The sequence below is a fragment of the Dipteris shenzhenensis genome, chromosome 7 (assembly GCF_047967505.1).
Source record: "Dipteris shenzhenensis isolate YYH24624 ecotype China chromosome 7, Dip_SZ_1.0, whole genome shotgun sequence".
In the NCBI taxonomy this organism is placed as follows: Eukaryota; Viridiplantae; Streptophyta; class Polypodiopsida; order Gleicheniales; family Dipteridaceae; genus Dipteris; species Dipteris shenzhenensis.
Window position 1 is genome coordinate 4,077,152 of NC_141602.1, and position 20,733 is coordinate 4,097,884.

Sequence of the window (20,733 nt, forward strand, 5' to 3'; positions counted from 1 at the left end):
GGATTCCCAGGCTGGCCGGGAGAAGCGGAGACGCTTCCTCCGAGATTGGGATACGCAGGGCCTCTTCTTCGAGCATACTTCTCAGGGCCTTCAATGGCGCTACTCACCGCCTCTCTGGCTGTTTATCCACACCCGCCTGATCCCTCCGTGAGAGAGAGCTTTTTGTTTCCACTTAGGGCTGCGTCCGATTTGTGAACGCAGCCCCGTCGACTGCAAAACTGACTTTTATGTATCTCGTTTTTTCGAAGTAATATAATCAGCACTGTTTTTTCGAAAAAAAAACAGGCAACCTTGCAAGCAACACAACGGGCAATCGCCTCTACACGCTGCTCTCCAGCGACTTCTGATACGACGCACCACAGCACACCTCCACACGTTGTCACGGAATCCCGAAAGTAACCACCCGTAAAACTAACATGTGCGTCAGTCTCTGGTGAGTCCTCAATCCAACCCAATCACGACCGCTCTGATACCAAATGATACATGAAAACTTGTTTACTCCTAGCTTTACGTCGAATCATGGGCGTAGGCACGTAGAATCACCTCCCAGTCGATCTCAGTGGTAGTAGTAAGCATTCTCTTCTTTTTCAATTGTTACGTTGAAGCTCTTGCTTACTTAATCTCCACCAAGCCCCAAAATTCCCTAGATGGATCTAGTATGCCACATGTCTTCATTTTAGGGTCCCTCCTTAATGCACCATTTACCCCTCACTTGGGATATCATTAAAACCATTTGCCCCTTGGCACATTTCATGCATCTAGGTCCCTTAGCCTTAGATCCACCTAGTCTAGTGCCATGTCACCCTCACCAAGGACCTTGACCTTGATTCCTTTTTTATCATTTACATGAAGCCCAAACAAATATAATACAAACATTGATCCTCTAAAGGAAAATGTCGACTGACCCTTCCGAGGTCATGTTACCTCGACTTGAGCGTAACATGTTCCTTGTTGACCACTGTAGCCATCTAAGTATATCCACTTGGTAAGTAGTATATAGATTTATTTTTCAGGACAGCATTCATTTCCACAGGCTTCACCTGTAATAGAGAGCTCTTGGGCTTTTGGCTCCATGGATATGCTGTTTATGGTTACAATGATGTTTGCCTATTTTCGCTCTGACGAACACAATTATGTTGGGTAATGAGTTCCATGGTTCCATTGTTAATTGTTATAATAATTTCCACCGTGAGTAGTAAACTTGAGGAGGGGTCTTGGCTTATGAGTTCCATCGTTTAACTGCTGACCGCTTCAATCATGTAGATTATTTCTTGTGTAGTAAACAGCCTCCTTTCACCGGGGACCATTTCAACCATGTACATTGTTTCCACTCCGTTGTCCCTTTTGGTCAAACAGCAAGCACATATCAAAACAGACAGGGCAGCTGAGAATGCATTTTCACAAGCTTTAGAGAGAATAATGTCAAACTGAAGAGAAGCTCAACCACAATGTAGTGAACCCCACATAATACTACAAAGCTTTAGTCATGAGATGTATAAGGTGTACTTTAGGCACTTGAATTCAATATACCATAAGCAATTGACTAAAATTGTATGGAACTAGCGACATAAAATTTGAAGTAAGACCAAAAGAAACAAAAGAGAACCATTTTTCCTTTGGAAAGCATAAAAGCACAACTTTTGCAAAAAAAATGTAAATCTCTAATCATGACCAGCATAATGAAGAACTGATGCATACCTGCCCAATACACTGACCAACCCAGGGGCAGTGGTGGTCAAATCTCTCAACACAATTATTACATATAGAGCAGTGTGAACAACGGGGAGGGCGATAAAGCATGCATGTATCACAATATTTTATTTTAACTGATATGCCATTGACAATAACATCTTTAGTGCGAGACAGTCTCCAGTGAGGAGTCTGCCCTCCAACCAAATCTGCAGGAGATGCTGAAGAATCATACTCTTCTGGTTCTGGTGGGTGAGGACTGCGTGGAATTATACCGGGGTCACTGGCTGATGTGAGTAAGAGAAGAATGAGAACCTGAACACAAAATATGCGTTCAAAGAAGTCATTTGATAACTAATTCACTTGACTTCAAAAGAAAAACAAAAAACAAAATCTTGGAGTTTCAATTCATTAAATATAAAACTTGGAGTGTCATTGCAAATCGTCTTGGATTCACAATGGGGCAGTGCATTGCAAACGACACTTGGGAAATCAGGTGTATATACAATGAGGTAAGCTACGGCTGATAAAAGATGTAAAATATCCATGCTGCATATCTTTCTTAACAAAGGAGAAATTTTCAAAAATGGGGTGAAATTCGGAGCAACTTTCAAGAAAGATAACTAGAATGTCAAGAAAGAACAACAAACATACAACGCCAAAAGAAACAACAATGTTGTGTGTTCAAAAAAAGTCTCATACAATGAGGTAACTGTTTGAAAGCGAGGCTGATAAAAGATCATGGAGAATATTAATCCGGCATATTTTTCTTAACAAAGGAGAAATGTTCAGACTGTGGACTTTGGAGCGACTGCCAACTACAGTGTCAAGAAGGACAATAAACGTATTGCTTCAACGCAGCTGATGTGCAGATAATCCCTTGGTACAAAACCGAAAAACTCTCCCACTTGTCATTAAGGTTTCCCCACGCAATAAGGTCTAGTAATTGGGAGCATGCAATTGGGACTATCTTACTGCTTATATTGCATTGCAATACCCTATGGGGGAAGCAATACTTTCGAAATGTCTATTTAGGTTTCCTTAAGCGTTTGGATGACTCAATCTTCTTCGATATGGCTTTAGTCCGAGCTTCGAAAATTTGTTTTGCAATTTCTTGGCGCCCCAAAAAGTGCATGCTCCCACTTCAATTAGTACTGATTGCATTGGTTTGCACACACTTAGATTCACTTTTCTCATACTGGTACCAAAGCCAGACAAGCTACTCTCTTGTGCTCGGCAAATTTCATCCCTAAACCTACTTGCAGCTTGCTTTCCACAAAATGCTGTGTTGATGGGTTGGTGGCTGGAGGAGGAAAAGAGGGTTTTTTTTTTTTTTTGGGGGGGGGGGGGGATTTAACTCACCAATGTTGCATATGTTTTCAGCCGCCCTACAATGGCGATTTGTTTATATTGCGAGATTACATTCTCACATTTACTTAGTCAAATGGATTGGTATTGGCTATTTGTATCTACTTTTCAAAGTATGTCTCTTCTTTTGAGAAGCATTCTGTAAAATCCTAAAGTTGTTTGATGGGATTTTTTTATTAATACGTTTTATTCTATTATTATATCTTTCATGTATTGTTCCGTGTGTATGTGATCCTTTCCATGCACCAGGACTTGCAGATGGTGATCAAGTGAGTTACTGGCTCCTTGCCCAAATTATCTATATACACACATTATCATCCGACTACTACGGTAGCTTGTATCACCTTTCTGTGGTGATTTTACCTTTCTGTGGTAACGCTACATCATGATAATGCTAGATAGGTCAAGGTGAAACGTGGTCTAAAATCCATATCTTGGAACTACTGGGACACCCGAAACCAGTAACAAATCACTTTCCAGCATGCAGATCAGTTGCTCACCTATCTAGGCCATGGGACTTTTTGTGTCCTGTTATGTAACCAACACCTTTTTATGTAACCAACACCTGTAGTTTGCTTTGTGGATGTGCCTTGACGTGGTGGAAAGCATCAAGATTTTATGAGGTATTTAAAAGTTTTGGTGAGCGTACTATACATGGCTATCAGAATTATGTAAGCGAAGTCTTATCTAATCTAGAGATAATGTTTCAGCACAGCAACATGGACAAATCTTCGTGCTACATGTTTGGTCAAGCCTAGTTTGAGTCAACCCTCAGTAAATAATTCAATGTGACAGTAGAAGGGTCTATGGAGCTAACTTTTAAATGGCTCGTTAGAATTAACTCCACCTCTGGCTAGAAGTTAAGACTTAGTTCAAAACTTCAATCCGATTAGTTAGATTAGACTTAGCATTAGTCTAACCTGTTACAAGCACCTAATAATTAAACTAACCCTATCTTCTAGAAAAATAGTTAATCCGACAATAGGAGTAGTCACCCTAGACTTGAAAAGCTTCTCCAGACTAAACCCAACCTATATCAAGCCGAAGCTTGCTTTTGCAAGGCAGCTTTCCGTTTACTTGTGTAAGGAGGGCAATTTGATAATGCCCACAAGGGTTGTAATATCAAGTCTACACTAGGTTACTACATGTGTGACCAGTGTATAGGGTCCTAGATTTAAAAAATCAGAGATACAGAAATTATGACTTATGGACAAAAACATATATAACTAAAATATATAGTGGACATTTAAGTCCCACTGAAGTGGACAAAGTAGAGGATCCCAAGGAGAGTGTCTAGAGAATGTGAGAATCCTCAAAACATCTTAGAAGTAGAAGTCTAACCACGAAATAAGTCAACACTAGGATGACAATCAATAACCCCACTATCAAGGACCCATCAAGAGGTAATTGAAAAACATGACATGTGGCCCTCTTGAATTGTGTCGAATTGCAATATAGAAACTAGTGTCCAGAATCAGATTGAGTTGGGTTAAAAAAGCACAGAATCTATTTGCGCCATCATCGTCTTTGAATAAAGTGTTTTCTAATGTGACACCATGAATGGCACACAAAAGAGCAGCTCCCAAGGCCTCCAGCGACCCCTATTATATGAAACAAGTTCAATGTCCAATTGTGATAACCCTGGAGAAAAGAGAATAAAACGACAAGGTGTGGAAATAGTCAGTGTTTGATGTTACTAGAAGAGGCTTTGTTAGTGACTAATAAAGATAGGAATACATTTCTTCTAGGTCATCCTTTGCTGCTAACACCTGTGATTTGGTTAAGCAAGTGAAGAGCTAGAGATCTCTCAAACAAATTGCAGTAGTAGAAAGAGGATTCTGAAGCAGGCTGAAATGCAAGAGTGTCAACACAAATACCTTGGCCTCAAGATTTGTTAGTGACTGAAATGCATAGGGATGCTAATAGATCGCTCTTTGGAAACCTATCAAAGGAGGCTGAGCTGCTCCCGCTGCCCACCCTTCCCACCTTCTCCCTCCTCCCCTCAGATCCTCCGCCTCCACCCTCCCCGCCATCTCTCGTCTCCACCTCCTCTCCGCCTCCTCCCCTGCCTGCATCCCACCTCCACCTCTGTCTCCCTCCCCGCCTCCACTTCCGCCTCCTTCCCCACCTCTGCCTCCGCCTCCATCCTGCCTTCACCTCCCTCCCCGTCGCCTCCACCTCCCCGTCTGTCCCTACCTCCATCTCTGCCTCCTCCCCCGCCTCCCCTCCGCCTCCTTCCCACCCTCTCTACGCCTCCATAACCAACTACCCCTCGTTGCTATCTCTGCCACGCCTCTTCCCGCCTCCCTTCTCCGCCACCTCCTCCCCATCTTCTCCATCCCCCCTCGCCTCATCTCGTCCCCCCCCCCCCCCCCCTTCTTCATCTCCTTCCTTCCTCTTCTTCATTTGCAGCAGGAGCATTTGTGTTTGTTAGGAGGAGGAAGATCTTGGTGGTGACCTTTGGTCTAGTCAGAGGGGCTCTATGGCAGCACCCTCGAATCCCACAGTTGTTAAGGTCCTTTCTCCAACCGACAGATCTTGGTGGTGACCTTTGGTCTAGTCAGAGGGGCTCTATGGCAGCACCCTCGAATCCCACAGTTGTTAAGGTCCTTTCTCCAACCGACAAGCAACAGGTACAGCAAGCAGTTCAATCCCTCCAAGACAAGGCGATTGTGGGCAGAATTGTGGGCCTCACACCCACAAGGCGACAGGTGCGGGAGTGGATCCAGGCGAGCTTGGCACTAGATGGTGGCCACATTCAGGAGGTCACTATCCATGGAAGAGGCGTCTTCCTCATCCAGTTGAGCTCCCCCGATACTGCCTCAACACTAGTGGAGCAAAGCGAGCTTGGCACTAGATGGTGGCCACATTCAGGAGGTCACTATCCATGGAAGAGGCGTCTTCCTCATCCAGTTGAGCTCCCTCGATACTGCCTCAACACTTGTGGAGCAAAGCCCCATCCTCCTTGGCCCACATATGGTGTACCTCTTTCCTTGGTACCATGGCTTTACAGTGGAGGGAATGGACACGACACACCATGTTCCCCATTTTCTGGTTACGCTCCGCTTCCTAGGGCTCCCAAAGGAATATACAGCCATCCTCCCCCTCCATTGGGCGAGCATTCGGCAATGTGCTGGAGTCTCCGCCACATTCGGCCACATCAGTGGTAGTAGATGACCCGGTCCCAAGGATCAGACTGGTGGTTGAGAGCCCAGAGTCCCTCCCAGAGTTGATCCTCCTAGAGACCCTCGAAGGGGGTACACTTCGCCAGCAAGTGGAGATTTCTAAGTTACCAGGCCAATGTCTTCATCGCAGACAGATTGGTCACCTAGCCAAATAGTGGCCCCGTGGCCAAGGCCGAGCTCCTCTCCCCCCACCCCTGCAGAGTAAGCAGAGTCAACAACAGAGCCCCATCACCCCCCCAGACAGGAGCAACAGGAGTCTCAGACCCCCTGGGTGACTCCTTTAGAAGGGGAATGGACCCATGTTAAAAAGAAAAAGAAACCAAGCAAACACGCCCGAATGCACCGCAGGCAGAGAGCTAGACGCAGAGAGAGAGACAAAGTTTTTTGAGAGACACTTAAGGAGGAGCAGCAGCAGCAGCCCATACGTGCAAACCCACCCCCCGCCAGTGGCAGGGGCCACTGCTCAGCCAGATGATCCTCTCGTGATGGAGGCCCAATGCTGCGATGGCGGAAGCTGCGGATGTTAGCCCAACAGCGGCTGAGGAGTAGATCCAAAGCCCTGACGAGCCTGATCAGCAAAGGGACCTGTGGTCGCCCCTACTCCCCCCCTCTCTTGGATTCCCCTGCCCCCTCCCTCGCCCCTCCTGCTATGGTCATCCTCACCACCCGTCCCCCTGCCTCCGACTCCCCTCCTCCCCCTCCCCCTCCGCCCCCCTCTCCACCTCCTTAGCAGGTTCTTCAGCCTCCCTTCCCTCCCATCCCTCAATACCCCTACCAGTAGGCAAGGGTAAGGCTGCGCCCCCTTCTGCTTCCTCATCGCAGCATCCCGTCCCCTCTCTTCATTCGGGAGGGAGAGCCAAAGGGAAGGAAAAGTATATGCAAAATTTACCCCCTCTTCCTAGGAGTACCCTTTGCCAACATCATTGCAAGACTTCCACTAGACACTTCACCTCTGTAACCTCACGTCGCTTCCTCCAACCAAATCAAAACCTAGCTCTGATACCAAACTGTGACAATCAAGTCACCTATTGCAGTGCACCTACAGCATATGCTATCACATCGAATTAGAAACCTGAAATACCATGGACATTTGAGACAACCCAGCCTGAGCAGCTTTGATCCCACCCCTACCAGAGAATTTTGTCCTCACAAAACACACATGTTTTTGTGAAGATAGAGACCAAGTCACTCCTTTTCTCCTAGATGGTTCTGTTACCAAAATTGTGACTCGCTTGCCACATTCATAAATTTTAGCGAGGATTGGGTCAAGTGCTTCCTAGTCGTGGCTCGGAGACCCATGATCCTTAGCTCGTTCTGCACAATTGTTATAAAGTCTTTCAAATGAGATGAGGTGAAAAGTGTGAAGCTGGGAGGGCGGGCACAACATCTCTTTTCAAAGAGTCTCATCAAGAATACTTGGGAATCACTATGATAAAGGATGTTGAAGAGTTCATGCTCCTATCTTATAAGAAATTGTCATTTGTTGCACTACACCAAGCATCATAAGCTATATCAAGAAAATGGAAGGTTAAGTAAGAGTGATTGACCCCCAAATTAAGACAGAGCAATTTGAGGCCGATAGCCATGCCTCTTGTGGCCAGCCCTTGCACATCTCACTATCATAGATCTCCCACATGCATATGATCAAACATTCTGGTTAAAGAACAACAACCAAGGTGAAATCTCTACATGATGGGTCTCTCTCAAACCTTGAGCATCCTCATCTTCGGCTCCTTATTTGTTTTACAAAAGAGAGAATAAATCTCTTTATGGGATCCTCATGAGATGGTCCCTACGTTCTCAATTTATGTGTGTATGTATATACGGAGAAAGAAGGAAGAAAGGTGTATTAACGTCTTCAGGAGACCTCGCGGGTCTATGAGACAAGATACAAGGTATATGTCTCCCATACAAGCCACTGTGGGCTGAAGCAAAGGGCAGGCCCTTGCTCAGTGCTAAGTGCTAAAAGTGCAAAAAAACTTGTACAACTAGTACAAAAAATGGTAGGAAAAAAAGAGCAATCAACTGCTCAAAACCAGAGCTCCAAGTACATGTGGAGACTCTATATAGCCCGGCTCCTTAATGGCCCTCTGATGTGATGCAAAGAGTTCATGTATCTGTGTCTATCGGGCTATCTCCCGCGGTGGCAGGGGGGAGCGCTCTCCTGGATCTTTGTATCCGATGGGCTACATCGAGAGTAATGCCTCGTCTCTGGCGGTCCCCTCTGAGGAGGGCTGAGATAGGTCGAACCTCAATTGTGCGTGCTCTAGTCGCCCCACGTGTTGTGTGTGATCTCTGTGTCTCTCATCCAGCCATATTGCATGCTCCAATATCCTCAGAAAGCAGTCATGATAGAACTGGGTCTTGGTGGGAAACTCATGATCCCCCCCAAGCCCGAGATGTGTGAAGCTGGAGAAGATCTAACCGTATGATACGGTTAATCTCATCATGTGGAAGGAGCTCCGGTGGTGCATCCATCCTGTACAGAAAGGGGGAGAGCCTATCCATCTGGATATTGTGGCTTTCAAACCATGTGGATACTCGCGCATACCATGTTGTATCAAAGCCTCTCTCTGCCAGGCGTCAGGATGACTCCAGTGCCAGTCTTGGTAATCTCCATTGAGGTAGGGCCCAAACTCTGTAGAGAAACGTCACGGTCTAGAAGAGGGTGTCCACTTGGAGCAGTGTCATGGCGAACTCTGCCTGTATGATCTGATGGGGAACTGAAGGCTTACTCCGAATCATCTCGGATCCCATGATCACCTATAGCCTCTCAAATCCCTTCCAGTCAGTAGCTAAAAGGCCACTCCCGCAAAAAGGTGCTACATACATGGCAGTCAGTGTCCCGAGAGTGTCAAAAAACCAGCCCTTCATCAGTGGATCCTGGAAATGCGCCTGGAAGCATTGTCTCTCTAATCGGTCCGAAATTGGAATGGGCAGTTTCCCCTCTGATAGGAGTCCCCAACCAATAGTCGGTTCTCCCCCTCGAAAAGATCCCACCACCTCATCAATCCCGCAAGTGAGAAAAGTCCGCTTCTTACGTCGTGTCATCCAACATGAGATGCGATGCGCCTCAAATGAGGTCAGGTGCCCCAAGGCCTGCTCGCCTATGAGGTGAGATCTCATCTCCTTACACTCATCATCGTACCATGGGTTCTGAGCCTCGTGTACCACTGAAGCCAAAGTGGCTGAAACTTGAGCAAGGTCAACCTCTACTCCATGTAGGGTCGGAAGCTCTCAAGCTAAGTGACTCTCGTAAACTGGATTGAGAGTCCGGTCAAAGTGAACATGGGTCCGAGTGGGCGCATGGAGGACTCTCTCTGTGACTGGCCTGGTAGTGGAAATACAGAATGTCAGGTATGAATGATCAGCCCCGAGTGGGGGAGGGGGTACTACAAAGTCGTGAATCTAAGATGCGAAGGCAAGGAAGCCCATCAGGTAGTTCACTGTGCTTGTTCCCCCTCCATGTGGGAAACAAGTGAGTCCACCGGATGATGGCCATCTCTGAAGGCCGTTTGCATATGATCAGATCATATACTGCTCCCAAACCAAGTAGGTGCCACCCATACCCTATCACGTGTGGAGCATCTGCTGAGAGTCTCACTATCCCGAGCTCAGCTGCATCTAACTCTGGTACTATGACGGAATCGGATGCAAAGTCAAGTAGTCCCACCTAGTTGTCCCCTCTGCGTGCATTGAAATCCCCTAGGAGGAGGGTGTCACCCTGTCTAGATAGATAGATATTAACGTCTCTAAAAGGCCAAACGGCCTATGAGACTAAAACAGTTGATACATCTACTAGTGTTGTCTCATCAAAGAGAACAACAAAATAAATAAGCTGAAGGCTGAGAGCTACTAAAGGTACTTACAGTCAAAGGGACTTCAAGTGACCCAAAACTAATGAAATACCAAGCAAGTATTTACTAAAAGTACCAATTGATCGCATAGGCAGAAAGCTAATCGATAAAAAGGTTGCACTCTTCTTATGTCAAAAATCCCAATCATGGGCAGCTCTAGGATCTCATAACTCGGTGCCACACGTTTCCGGTGTTTGGCAATGATGGCACAGATCCAATGAAGATATGAAGATGAGAACTCTGTGATATCATCATGTATACTCTCAAACGGGCTGTTCCCTTCTGTGGCAACCTCACGTGCATAGGATGATGTATCCGAAAGAAAGTAGCGCACCGTAATGAAGATCGATCTATCTGAACTCTAATCCACACGTGTCGTGCATGTTCCTCTTTCCTAACCACTGAAAGGAGTGGCCTGGGAGCTGATTTGAAGAGGACAGCCACACCCCCAGAGCCTCGTACTCCACCATCCCTCAGTTCCCTCCTATGGGCAGACTCCCATGTGTATCATGTCACGGTGGGCAGCCCTCTCTCTAGGCTCTCGTGTGTGTCGGTATAGAAAACTATGTCCCTGTCAGTGTATGTCTCCAGGAAACCTCCTGGGTCGGACCAGAGGGTGCCATTGCAGTTCCAAACGGCCCTCTTCCCCTGGGTCTGACACCGTCATGTGCTCTCTATTTCTCCTTCTTCTCTTCCTTCCTTCCCTTTCTCCCCTATCTGCTCTCTCTCTGATAATCACTTTTCCATCCCCGTAGGCAGCCCATTTACCTGCATCTCTTGCTGCCATAACCCGAACCATTCCCTCTCTCCGATGTTCCTACTGCATCAATGTGAGGTCATCATCCAAGTATATTCTGGTCCCCTTCAAGGTTTCCCTCATACTCATGAGAGTAGACATGTCCACAGTTGTTCGGAGTTTCATACAAGGGGTCTTGTTGGGGGCTCAACTTTACCAACCCTCCATGGTGTCTCGCATGTGAGGTTGACTCCCATTTTGGTGAATAAAATCTTGGCATCTGACATGGGGGTGTCTCGAATTGTTAAGCCTCCAACTAAGACATTTAAAGCCATGTTGTTCCTTCTTTTCTCTTCCTCCAAACTTCAGAGATGATTCCTTTCTCGGGGGCTGCTACACCCTTCTTAACCACATTCTTCCATTATAGCATATCTACATTCCCTTAAGTGATTTCCTGTGTGAACTCAGCATGCTTCCCTTGCATGGTAGTTTGCAAGGCTGCCATCTCTTTCTTGAGCTTTTCATTATCAGATTTCAGCACTTCCATTGCATTGCCTGTTCCTTCCGGTGTCCCTTGCATGTCCCTCAGCTGCTGTAATTCTGTCCCCATGACTTGCATTTTGTCATTGAGGCTATTCTTTTATGCTTCCCATGTTTCTTTCTCCTTCTCCCATTCATCTTTCTTGCTTTACTCCTTCCATTCCTCTTGCATACGCCCTCCTCGTTTCTTGATTTCATTCAATGTTTTGTCAATGTGTGCTTTTTCTGCCAACAGTGGAGAGAGAGACAGAGAGACAGAGAGAGACACACACACACACATAATGTATATGTATGTATGAATCTGGGAACATGCCCAAACTCGTCCTCTAAAAGCACAACACATAGTGCAGGCTCAATCTCAGCACAATCACTCACAAGGTTGAAAACCATAGACTCCATCAAGCATAAGCAAGGACTAGTTACTATGACATCCCCACCGACGTCATCTACATCCAGCCATGGGTGCTGACCATAGTATAAACATATGCAGACCACCACACATACTTGAGCATTCATTTGTACAAATGTCTTCGTACTGAGTTTCTATCACCATTCCAAAAGTGAAGGGCAGACTCAGCCGTGACAAAGGCTAGCACAAAGGAGAAGGCTAATCAAAAAGCAGTCCACATTCTCAATAAACAATCTCTACGTCGCCACATCTCTTGCATTAATTGAGGCAAACATTGTTGATTTGTATATTTGATGAAGCAGAACATCAGAAGAAAGCCCTCATCACATAGTAGGTTGGGCATTCAAAAGATCTATCGATCTTCCCTCTAAGCTTCATGTCACATATCAGTGATATTTTTTGGTCCCTCAAGTTTCACTGATGAGGAAATCCAAGCTCAATTCCAAGTTAACGCGATGAAACCTTGAATTGGGCCATGGAAATGATCCATCCATGCTACATGTGGATCTATAGGTAGCCAAATCTCCTCTCGAATCTAAAAATTTGTAGCTTTGGCACAAGCTCTATGAAACGAATTCACGTCCTCGAGATGTACCGCCACAAAAGATCTAGCCTAATGATAAATAGGCGCATTAGGGAGCCTCCAAACTATACTCTAAAAGACCCACGTAGCTTTTCCAACCGCAAACGAAAAGATGCAAACCACCTGTGACAATGCAGACTAGCATATAGCATCGAGTGTCTTAGATGTACGCCCCAAACTCAGCACAGATAATATGATGTGGGAACGAAGCTTACTACAAGACAAGAAAAGACAAGACAATGTACCACTTCCTCCAACCCAAGGCCACCAAAGCAATAAAGCGAACATCGGCTCCAAAAAGAAGATACCTAAATACACAAATGACAAAACACATCATCAAATATTAAGTCTCCTTGAGCATATATTGGTCTATAAGTGATGAAGATCATGACCTTGGTCTTACCAAGGTCGACCTTGGGATCTCTATGCTCAAATATTCTACAAAGCATAGAGATGTCACTAAAGGCCAAATATTAAGTCTCCTTGAGCATATATTGGTCTATAAGTGATGAAGATCATGACCTTGGTCTTACCAAGGTCGACCTTGGGATCTCTATGCTCAAATATTCTACAAAGCATGGAGATGTCACTAAAGGCCAGCTATAGAGGAAAAAAGGAGGATTACTCCATCTGTCTGTACAGCCGTACACCATTCACTACTCTATCCGTACAATCCGTACTGTACGAACTGTTGTAGTTCTTCAGATCATGGTGCCTTTAGAGGGTACTCTAGAAAGGTGGTTGTTTGCACAGCTTTCACTGAATGTGGACATTGGAATGAGTTTTTTGTCAGTTTTTGGTGCAGAAAGCCATTGTTTGGCCTGCATTTTGGGAGCAAATTTGGGGCTTTTGCATTTGTTGCGAAGAATTGCACAAATTTGGGGCTTTTAGTTCATTTGCCCCTTTCAAGTGCGATTTTTTGCAGAAATTTGGGGCTTTTGGCATTCTGATGCAATTTGGTAGTTGAAACACCATTTTGGAGATTTGCAAGCAATTTTGGACTCAGTGTGAATCAATTTGCAGACTTTTGCCACTTTCTGCAAATATACTTTGCAGATTTTTGGGCATTTGCAGAGCATTGTGGTGCATTTCAAGCCTTTGATAGGCTATGACAACAATTGTTATTGTGGGCAGATTTTCTTTAGCGGACTTTGGTTGTGCATTTTACATCCCAGGAAGGGATTCTACTTGTTCAGTTTGCTGTGTTTTTGAGTTTATCTGGCAAAAATGGCTCAAAATGACCCCAATGAGGTGTTTGGAGTCCTCACACAGGAAGATAAGTTGGATGGCACCAACTACTCCTTGTGGAGTTTTATGGTTCCCAACATCTTGGTTGCCACACATCTCTGGGATTATGTCAATGGAGATGAGGCAAGGCTAGATTCTGTGGCTACACCTGTCACTCCTACAGCTGGAGGTAGGGGTAGAGGTCAAAATGCAGCATAAGTAATTGGAGCAGCTACTGCTCTAGTGGCTCCCATAGCAGAACGGAAAAGATGGGATTCTAGGAATGCACAAGCTCTATCTATGATTTCTCTTTCTGTCAAGAGATTCATTATTCCTCACATTCGGTCATGCAAGACCTCAAAGGCAGCTTGGGAGATATTAGAGAGTATGTTTGCACCAAGAAATGATGCCAGAGTTTCCTTCCTGAAGAGAGAGTTATCTCATACCCATATGGATTAGGGAGATTCCATGAATACTCACCTCACAAAGCTTCAAGATTTGACGGAGCAGTTGCTTAATACTGATGAAGTTATTCCGGATTCAAAGATGATTACCACCACTCTGAATTCTCTTCCTGAGTCCTATCTTGGTTTCCACACCTCACTGAATTTTTGATTAAGGGGGGGTAGCAATCCTCTCTTCTCATGAGTTGGTAGGACTTCTGTTGTAGGAAGAGCAGACACGAAGAAATATGGCAACATGGGCTGGCGAGCATGCCATGCTTTCTAAGTTCACGCCCAAAGGAAAAGGGCAACAAAAGAAACATGCCAATCAGCCTGCACATCAGCATAAAGCTGATTCAAGACAGCCCTCTTATAAGGCTAAGGATGATGCAGATAAGCCTAAAAAGAAGGGCATTTGTCACTAGTGCAAGAAGCCAGGTCATTATATTGGTGAATGCAAGAAGGGCATAGCTAAAGAAAAGAAAAGTGATTCAGATATGGCTGTGTCAGATGCATCAGCTCCTCATGCACATGATGGGGGAGATGTTACAGCCAACTTTGTGGAAGAACACTATACCTTTTTTTCTTGCATTTCAGATTTTTTAGTGGGTAGTTCAGATACTACAGCCACTATTGATGATGATCCATATGCTTTTTTGACTTGTAGTTATGATCCTTCAAAGGATGCATGCTCTCTCAGTGTCAATGAGACACTGAATACTTGGTATTTTGATAGTGGTGCTTCCAAGCACATCACTTCAAAGAAGAGCCTTTTTGCATCTCTGCATCCTCCACCTACTAAAATGAAGGTGACTTGTGCAAATAATTCTTCTTATTCAGTGTGTGGAGTGGGGGACATAATCCTTACATCCACTGATGGCACAGATTTCAGAATTTCAGATGTTCTCTATGTGCCAGGTATAAAGAAAACCTTGCATTCAGTGTTCTCTCTCAAGAGAGGAGGATTTCAGGTTATATTCAATGATGCTAAGTGTGCAGTCAAAGACAAAGAGAATGACTAGTTGTCTGGCACTTTGTATCGGGGTCTTTTTCAGCTTGATATATATAAGAAAAGATCCGATCTTGCACTTTCAGTGAGCACTCCCACTGCTACGATGCAGAATGCGGAGTTATGGCATGCCAGGTATGGACACATGAGCTCTGGCAGCTTAATGACACTTTAGAAGCATGCTATGATTGATGCATTTCCTCCTTTGGAGTCATCTCCTCCTCATGCATGTGAGGGTTACATCCTTGGCAAGATGCATAGATTTCATTTTAAGAAGGATAGTGCAGTAAGACCTACACGTAAATTACAACTCATACATCGTGATGTCTATGGTCCCATGAGGACACCTGCTTTTGGTGGTTATCTCTCTTATGTTACATTCATAGATGACTTCACCAATTATACTTGGGTCTATGGTCTTAAGGCAAAATCAGAAGTATTTATGCATTTCAAACACTTTGTGGCTATGGTTGAGAATGAGACATGACTCAAGGTGCAAACACTTCACACAGATAGAGGAGGGAAGTATATGTCTAATGAGTTTGAGGCATTTTAGAAGGAGAAAGGCATCACCATCAGCTTATAGTGAGGCTTACACCTCAGCAAAATGGCAAAGCTGAGCGCAAGAATCGCACTCTTATGAGGATGGATAGATGCATGCTTACCAATAAAAAGTTGCCTCACAGGTTTTGGCTCGAAGGCCTCGTGTGCAAATTATGTTTTGAATCGGGATCCCACAAAGGCTTTGAAGACAATCACTCCCTATGAGGCATGGCATGCGAGAAAGCCTTCAATGGATCACTTCGGAATTTTTGGTTGTGTTGCATATGCCCACGTGCCTGTGGAGTTTCGACACAAGTTGTCAGATAAGGCACTTAAATGCATTTTTGTTGGATATAGTGCACAAAGCAAAGGCTATCATCTCTACAATCCTACTTCTCGCAAGATTTTTGTTGAGTAGAGTGTTGGCGAACTAAAAGGAAAGCATGGAGTGAACACAAACTGAGAATTCTTGCTTATGGAATGAAGAAAGGTGAGGTCCTTAAGTAGGCACCTTTTACATGATCATTGACATCACTGATGACCTCTGAGCTCCACAATCATCTCCTCAATCTGCTCCTAGATTCTCTCGATCATCCTATGTGGCTTCTACCACCACCTAACAGTGCTTATGGGCACCTAACTGTGCCTCTAGCACGCACACATAGAAACCAAGGTGTGCCTGGGGCATACACCTTGAGATATCCCATCATACCCCCCCTCAAGGGAATGCCTCACGCTATGTCAAGGATACATCAAGTCTCATAGTTTCTCATGCCATCTCATGGTGGTCAAGGATAAATCTATGGCTAGGTTCTCATGCTAGCAAGGGGTTCCCAAGGGTGTGAAGTAAACAAAAGGGATACAAAAGACCTTCCAATGGTTATCTCCCCTGCATGTACATGCACACAATGTCTGCAGGAGCTACCATGGAGCAAAACACATACACATGGCCTACATCATATGGTGACCAGAGGTGTTTACAAAACACAATAGTTTATTTCATTCATTTTGGAGGACTATCCAGGCTGAGTACCTTGACTCAACATAAAAAAGGGAGATCTAGAGCATATATGGAGATGATTTAAAAAGCATAATCTTCATAGGATGCCTCATCTTGTGGAGGCACATCAACTGAAAGTAGATTGGCAATTTCTGGCTTTGAAGTTGCTTCCTTTTTGGCTCTACAAAACTTTTTATGGTGATTGTTTTTGCCAAGGTGTTTGCATGGATTGATCTTGAAGCAGTCTTTTGACAGGTGATTAGTCTTCCCACAATGTTTGCAAGGTGAAAACTTGCCCTTCTGAATTTTTATGGCATAGGCTGTGTCATTGCCTCTCCGGAGTTCCATGTGCCTTTCTTCTTCTTAAAAAGCAGAAATAAGACCTTCAAGATTAGGATTAGGAAGATTTTTCAAAGTGGTAACAACATGATCATAATCTTCATGCATACTCTTGAGCAACACTGCCATTGCATCACCTGTAGTGATTGGAGAGTTGATAGAAGCAAGTTGAGTCATGCGACTCCTCATGTAATTGACATGGGTAGCCAAAGGAGTGCCACTAACCATCTTCAATTCAAAGAAAGCAATCTTAAGTGACAATTTTGAGATGTGAGAGCTAGCACCAAAAATAATGTCAAGCTTCTGTCAAGCTTCTGAAGGAGACTCCAAATCAGAGATGTGATGAATATAGTCATCTCCTAAGGCAAGAGCAATGATGCCATAGGCTTTCTCCTCTCTAGCAGGATCTCTTGCCGCGTGTGTCAGAGCTGAGGATTCTCCAGCATTGGAGGCTGTTGAAGAAGAAGTTGAAGCCGGTTTGACAAGCCCCTAGAGGTTTTCCCTCATCAATGCAAACTTAACCTTCATCTGCCATGTGTGAAAGCCCTTACCATTGAACTTATCCATATTCAAGATGGTAGCCATGAGAGGGTCTAACCCAGAATGGGCAATGTCTACTCTCTTACAAGGCTAGAAAGAGTTGAAGAGCTTCAAAATACAAGCATTTAGAGTAGCAAAGGCTTGCAACCAAAATACATACTACAAATCAATGATGCTTTCACTTGCATACTTCATAGAGGTGACTAAATGAAAGTATTCCAAACAAATCCAGGTATAGCAACTTTTAAGTTGTAGCCACAGTTGTACTAATGCTTTTCAATACTTTAAAACCTCAGAAATGCTAAAGTAGCATCTAATGTAGCATCAAACTCACAACCTTGTCAGAACTGTCCAAAACAGAGGCCTGAACTTGGAGGGCTTGTATCTCACTCTTCAAAGCAAAGAAAACAGGGCTTTCTGCAGCAAAAGAAAGCTCATATACCAGAGAAGATCCAGCACAGAGGTTGGGCGAAATGGCGCGCTGTTTTGCCCCGGGGAGTTCCTGCACGATGAACCTGTGTTTTGACGTTTTCTCCTTCGTTACTGAACCAAATGGGCTGCAAAGTGACTCAAAATGTTCGTCTTGAAGTCGCCCATCTACTCCTAAGAGGGCTCGAGCAATGGTGCAGCAGGCAGGCAGTATTCTGCAACAGAAAAATGACGAAAAAATGTGCTATTTAGGGAATGGTGACCAGCAGAGACGTCTTTTCTTTAATTACTTGCAGGCGGAAGTTCGCCCAAACAAGGGGTATCTCCAGCAGGAAGGGCTGGGAGAATGGCGGAGAACCGAGGGAGAACAAGCTTTAGCAAGATTTGGGAGAAAAGGGAAGAAATGGTGAAGATGAAGAAGAAGAAGATGGAGAAGAAGAAGATGATGTGGCACAAATGGGCTTAAGGAGGACCAAAGGGCTCCGATACCATGTTGGTGAACTGAAAGGAAAGCATGCAGTGAACACAAACTGAGAATTCTTGCTTATGGAATGAAGAAAGGTGAGGTCCTTAAGTACGCACCTCTTACATGATCACTGACATCACTGATGGCCTCTAAGCTCCACAATCATCTCCTCAATCTGCTCCTAGATTCTCTCAATCATCCTATGTGACTTCTACCACCACCTAACAGTGCTTATGGGCACCTAACTGTGCCTCTAGCACACACACATAGAAACCAAGGTGTGCCTGGGGCATACACCTTGAGATATCCCATCATAGAGATGTTAAATTCAGCACATACACATGCTGAATTTACAATTCCAGCTTCTTCAGATGATGTTTTTGAGGGGATGCTTCCTATAGCACTTCGTTCCCCACCTCAGGCTCATGCTGAGAATCAGAATTTACAGCAACCTCCTCCTCATCCACATGCCCCGATTCAGCCACAGGCTGATTTTGTACCTCCACTGGGTGTGGATGAAGCTGTTAGGCAAGAGATTCAACAGAGACACGCAGCAAAAACAGTCCCGAATTGGTTGCCTACATCCCGGATGACCACCATACGGTCAGTTATTGCCATGGCTGCAAATTTTGTTTGGAATGTCCATCAATTGGACATAAAAACAGCTTTCCTTAATGGGGACTTGTAGGAAGAGGTTTATGTCAAACAACCTCCTGGATTTGAACTTTCTAGCACTGCACTTCAGGTTTGCAAGCTCAACAAAGATTTATATGGGCTGAAACAAGCCCCACGTGCATGGTATGCCAAGATTGATGCATTCCTGGCAAGTAAGGGGTTACATAATAGTCCCACTGAAAGCACTCTCTACATCAAGAAGGATGGGGGGGTATCTTGGTCATCATTCTTTATGTAGATGACATACTGCTCATAGGGTCAAATGAGGAAATAATTGCAGATTTCAAAGCTGAATTTGACATGATAGATTTGGGCATGTTAATTTTTATTTGGGGATCTAGTTTATACAAGATAAGCGTGGCATCGTTATGTCTCAATCCAAGTATGTGCAGAAGCTCTTGGATAGGTTCAACATGCATGATTGTAAGCCTATAGCCACTCCCATGGGCCAGGGCTGAAGCTTACTATGTATGATGCAGGTGAATCAGTGGATGTCACACTTTACAGCCATGCTATTGGATGCCTCATCTATTTGTGCAATACTAGGCCCGATATTCAGTATGCAGTATCTCAGTTGAGCACGTATATGCACAACCCAAAGACAACACACAGATGCATGCTTACAGTGATTCAGATTGGGCTGGAGACTATGATACCAGGCAGTCCACTAGTGGTAATTGTTGCTTTTTTGGCAAAGCTTGCATTTCTTGGCTAAGCAAGAAGCAATCTATAGTGGCTACTTCCTCATGTGAAGCTGAGTACAGGGCAGCTTTCACAGCGACACTTGAATGTGTTTGGGTGCGTCGTTTGGTCGTTGATCTTCGTGTCTTATTGGAGGGTCCTTCTCCAATTCTCACTGATAGTCAGAGTGCATAGTAGTAGCAAAGAATCCTTTTTTTCATGCTCACACGAAGCACATTGAGGTTCATTATCATTATGTCAAAGAGAAGTTGCATGCAGGGAAGATCAGTATGATCTATGTGTCAACACATGACAATGTTGCAGACATCTTCACCAAAGCACTTCCACATGAGAAGTTTAGGCATTTCGCAATGCCCTAAACTTATCTCCTATTGGTGATTGATCACTACCTTGTACACCACATTGGCACTACAAGGGGGTGTTAGAATTATTATCATATTCTAGGCAGTGGCCAATGTATTGTAATAAGTAGGTTAGAAGCACTTTTTCCTCATTGAGGTTTTTTCTCCTAACCAATCCCTAACTACAGTTAGTGGATAGGATATGTAGGCCATCTCCTGGTGGTTCTAGTGATGTCCTATAGGCCATGGTATGTGCCTTATAGGCATAAATAAAGGCACTTGTAGTGTTAGTGCCTTTTAGGCCACATAGGACACTTAGTATTATGTGACACCTAGGACACTTAGTCCTAGGTCTAGGTACTTGTACCTCATACTTCTCTTTTTTCTATTATCCTGGTTTTGACGTGACGGCTAATCTATCAACTCTTTTGCAACCTGCATTCTCTCTCTTTCATTCGATCCTACAATGGTATCAGAGCGGGGCTTGACTCGTCTTCTCCTGCTCCTTGACTCGCACAAGGCCCTTCAACCTACCTGCTCCTCCATCCATACAGTCCGTACGACTGTACGGACCCACGTACAAACAAGCTTGCAATCAAGACCCCTGCCGTACACAACAACCAGTACCTGCTACAGCCCTACGCTCTTCTCC

The 20,733-nt window shown here is 44.7% G+C and overlaps 1 protein-coding gene across 2 annotated transcripts in view; it reads right to left on the bottom strand.

The window, feature by feature from the left end:
• The window catches only part of LOC147899838 (protein S-acyltransferase 8-like), a 118,436-nt gene that overhangs the window by 45,255 nt on the left and 52,448 nt on the right, over positions 1–20,733 (bottom strand). For both annotated transcript variants that reach the window (XM_087376712.1, XM_087376711.1), the window contains one exon: positions 1,699–2,004. In XM_087376712.1, coding sequence (XP_087232838.1) covers positions 1,699–2,004 — 306 coding nt within the window. The remainder of the gene's footprint in view (positions 1–1,698; positions 2,005–20,733) is intronic.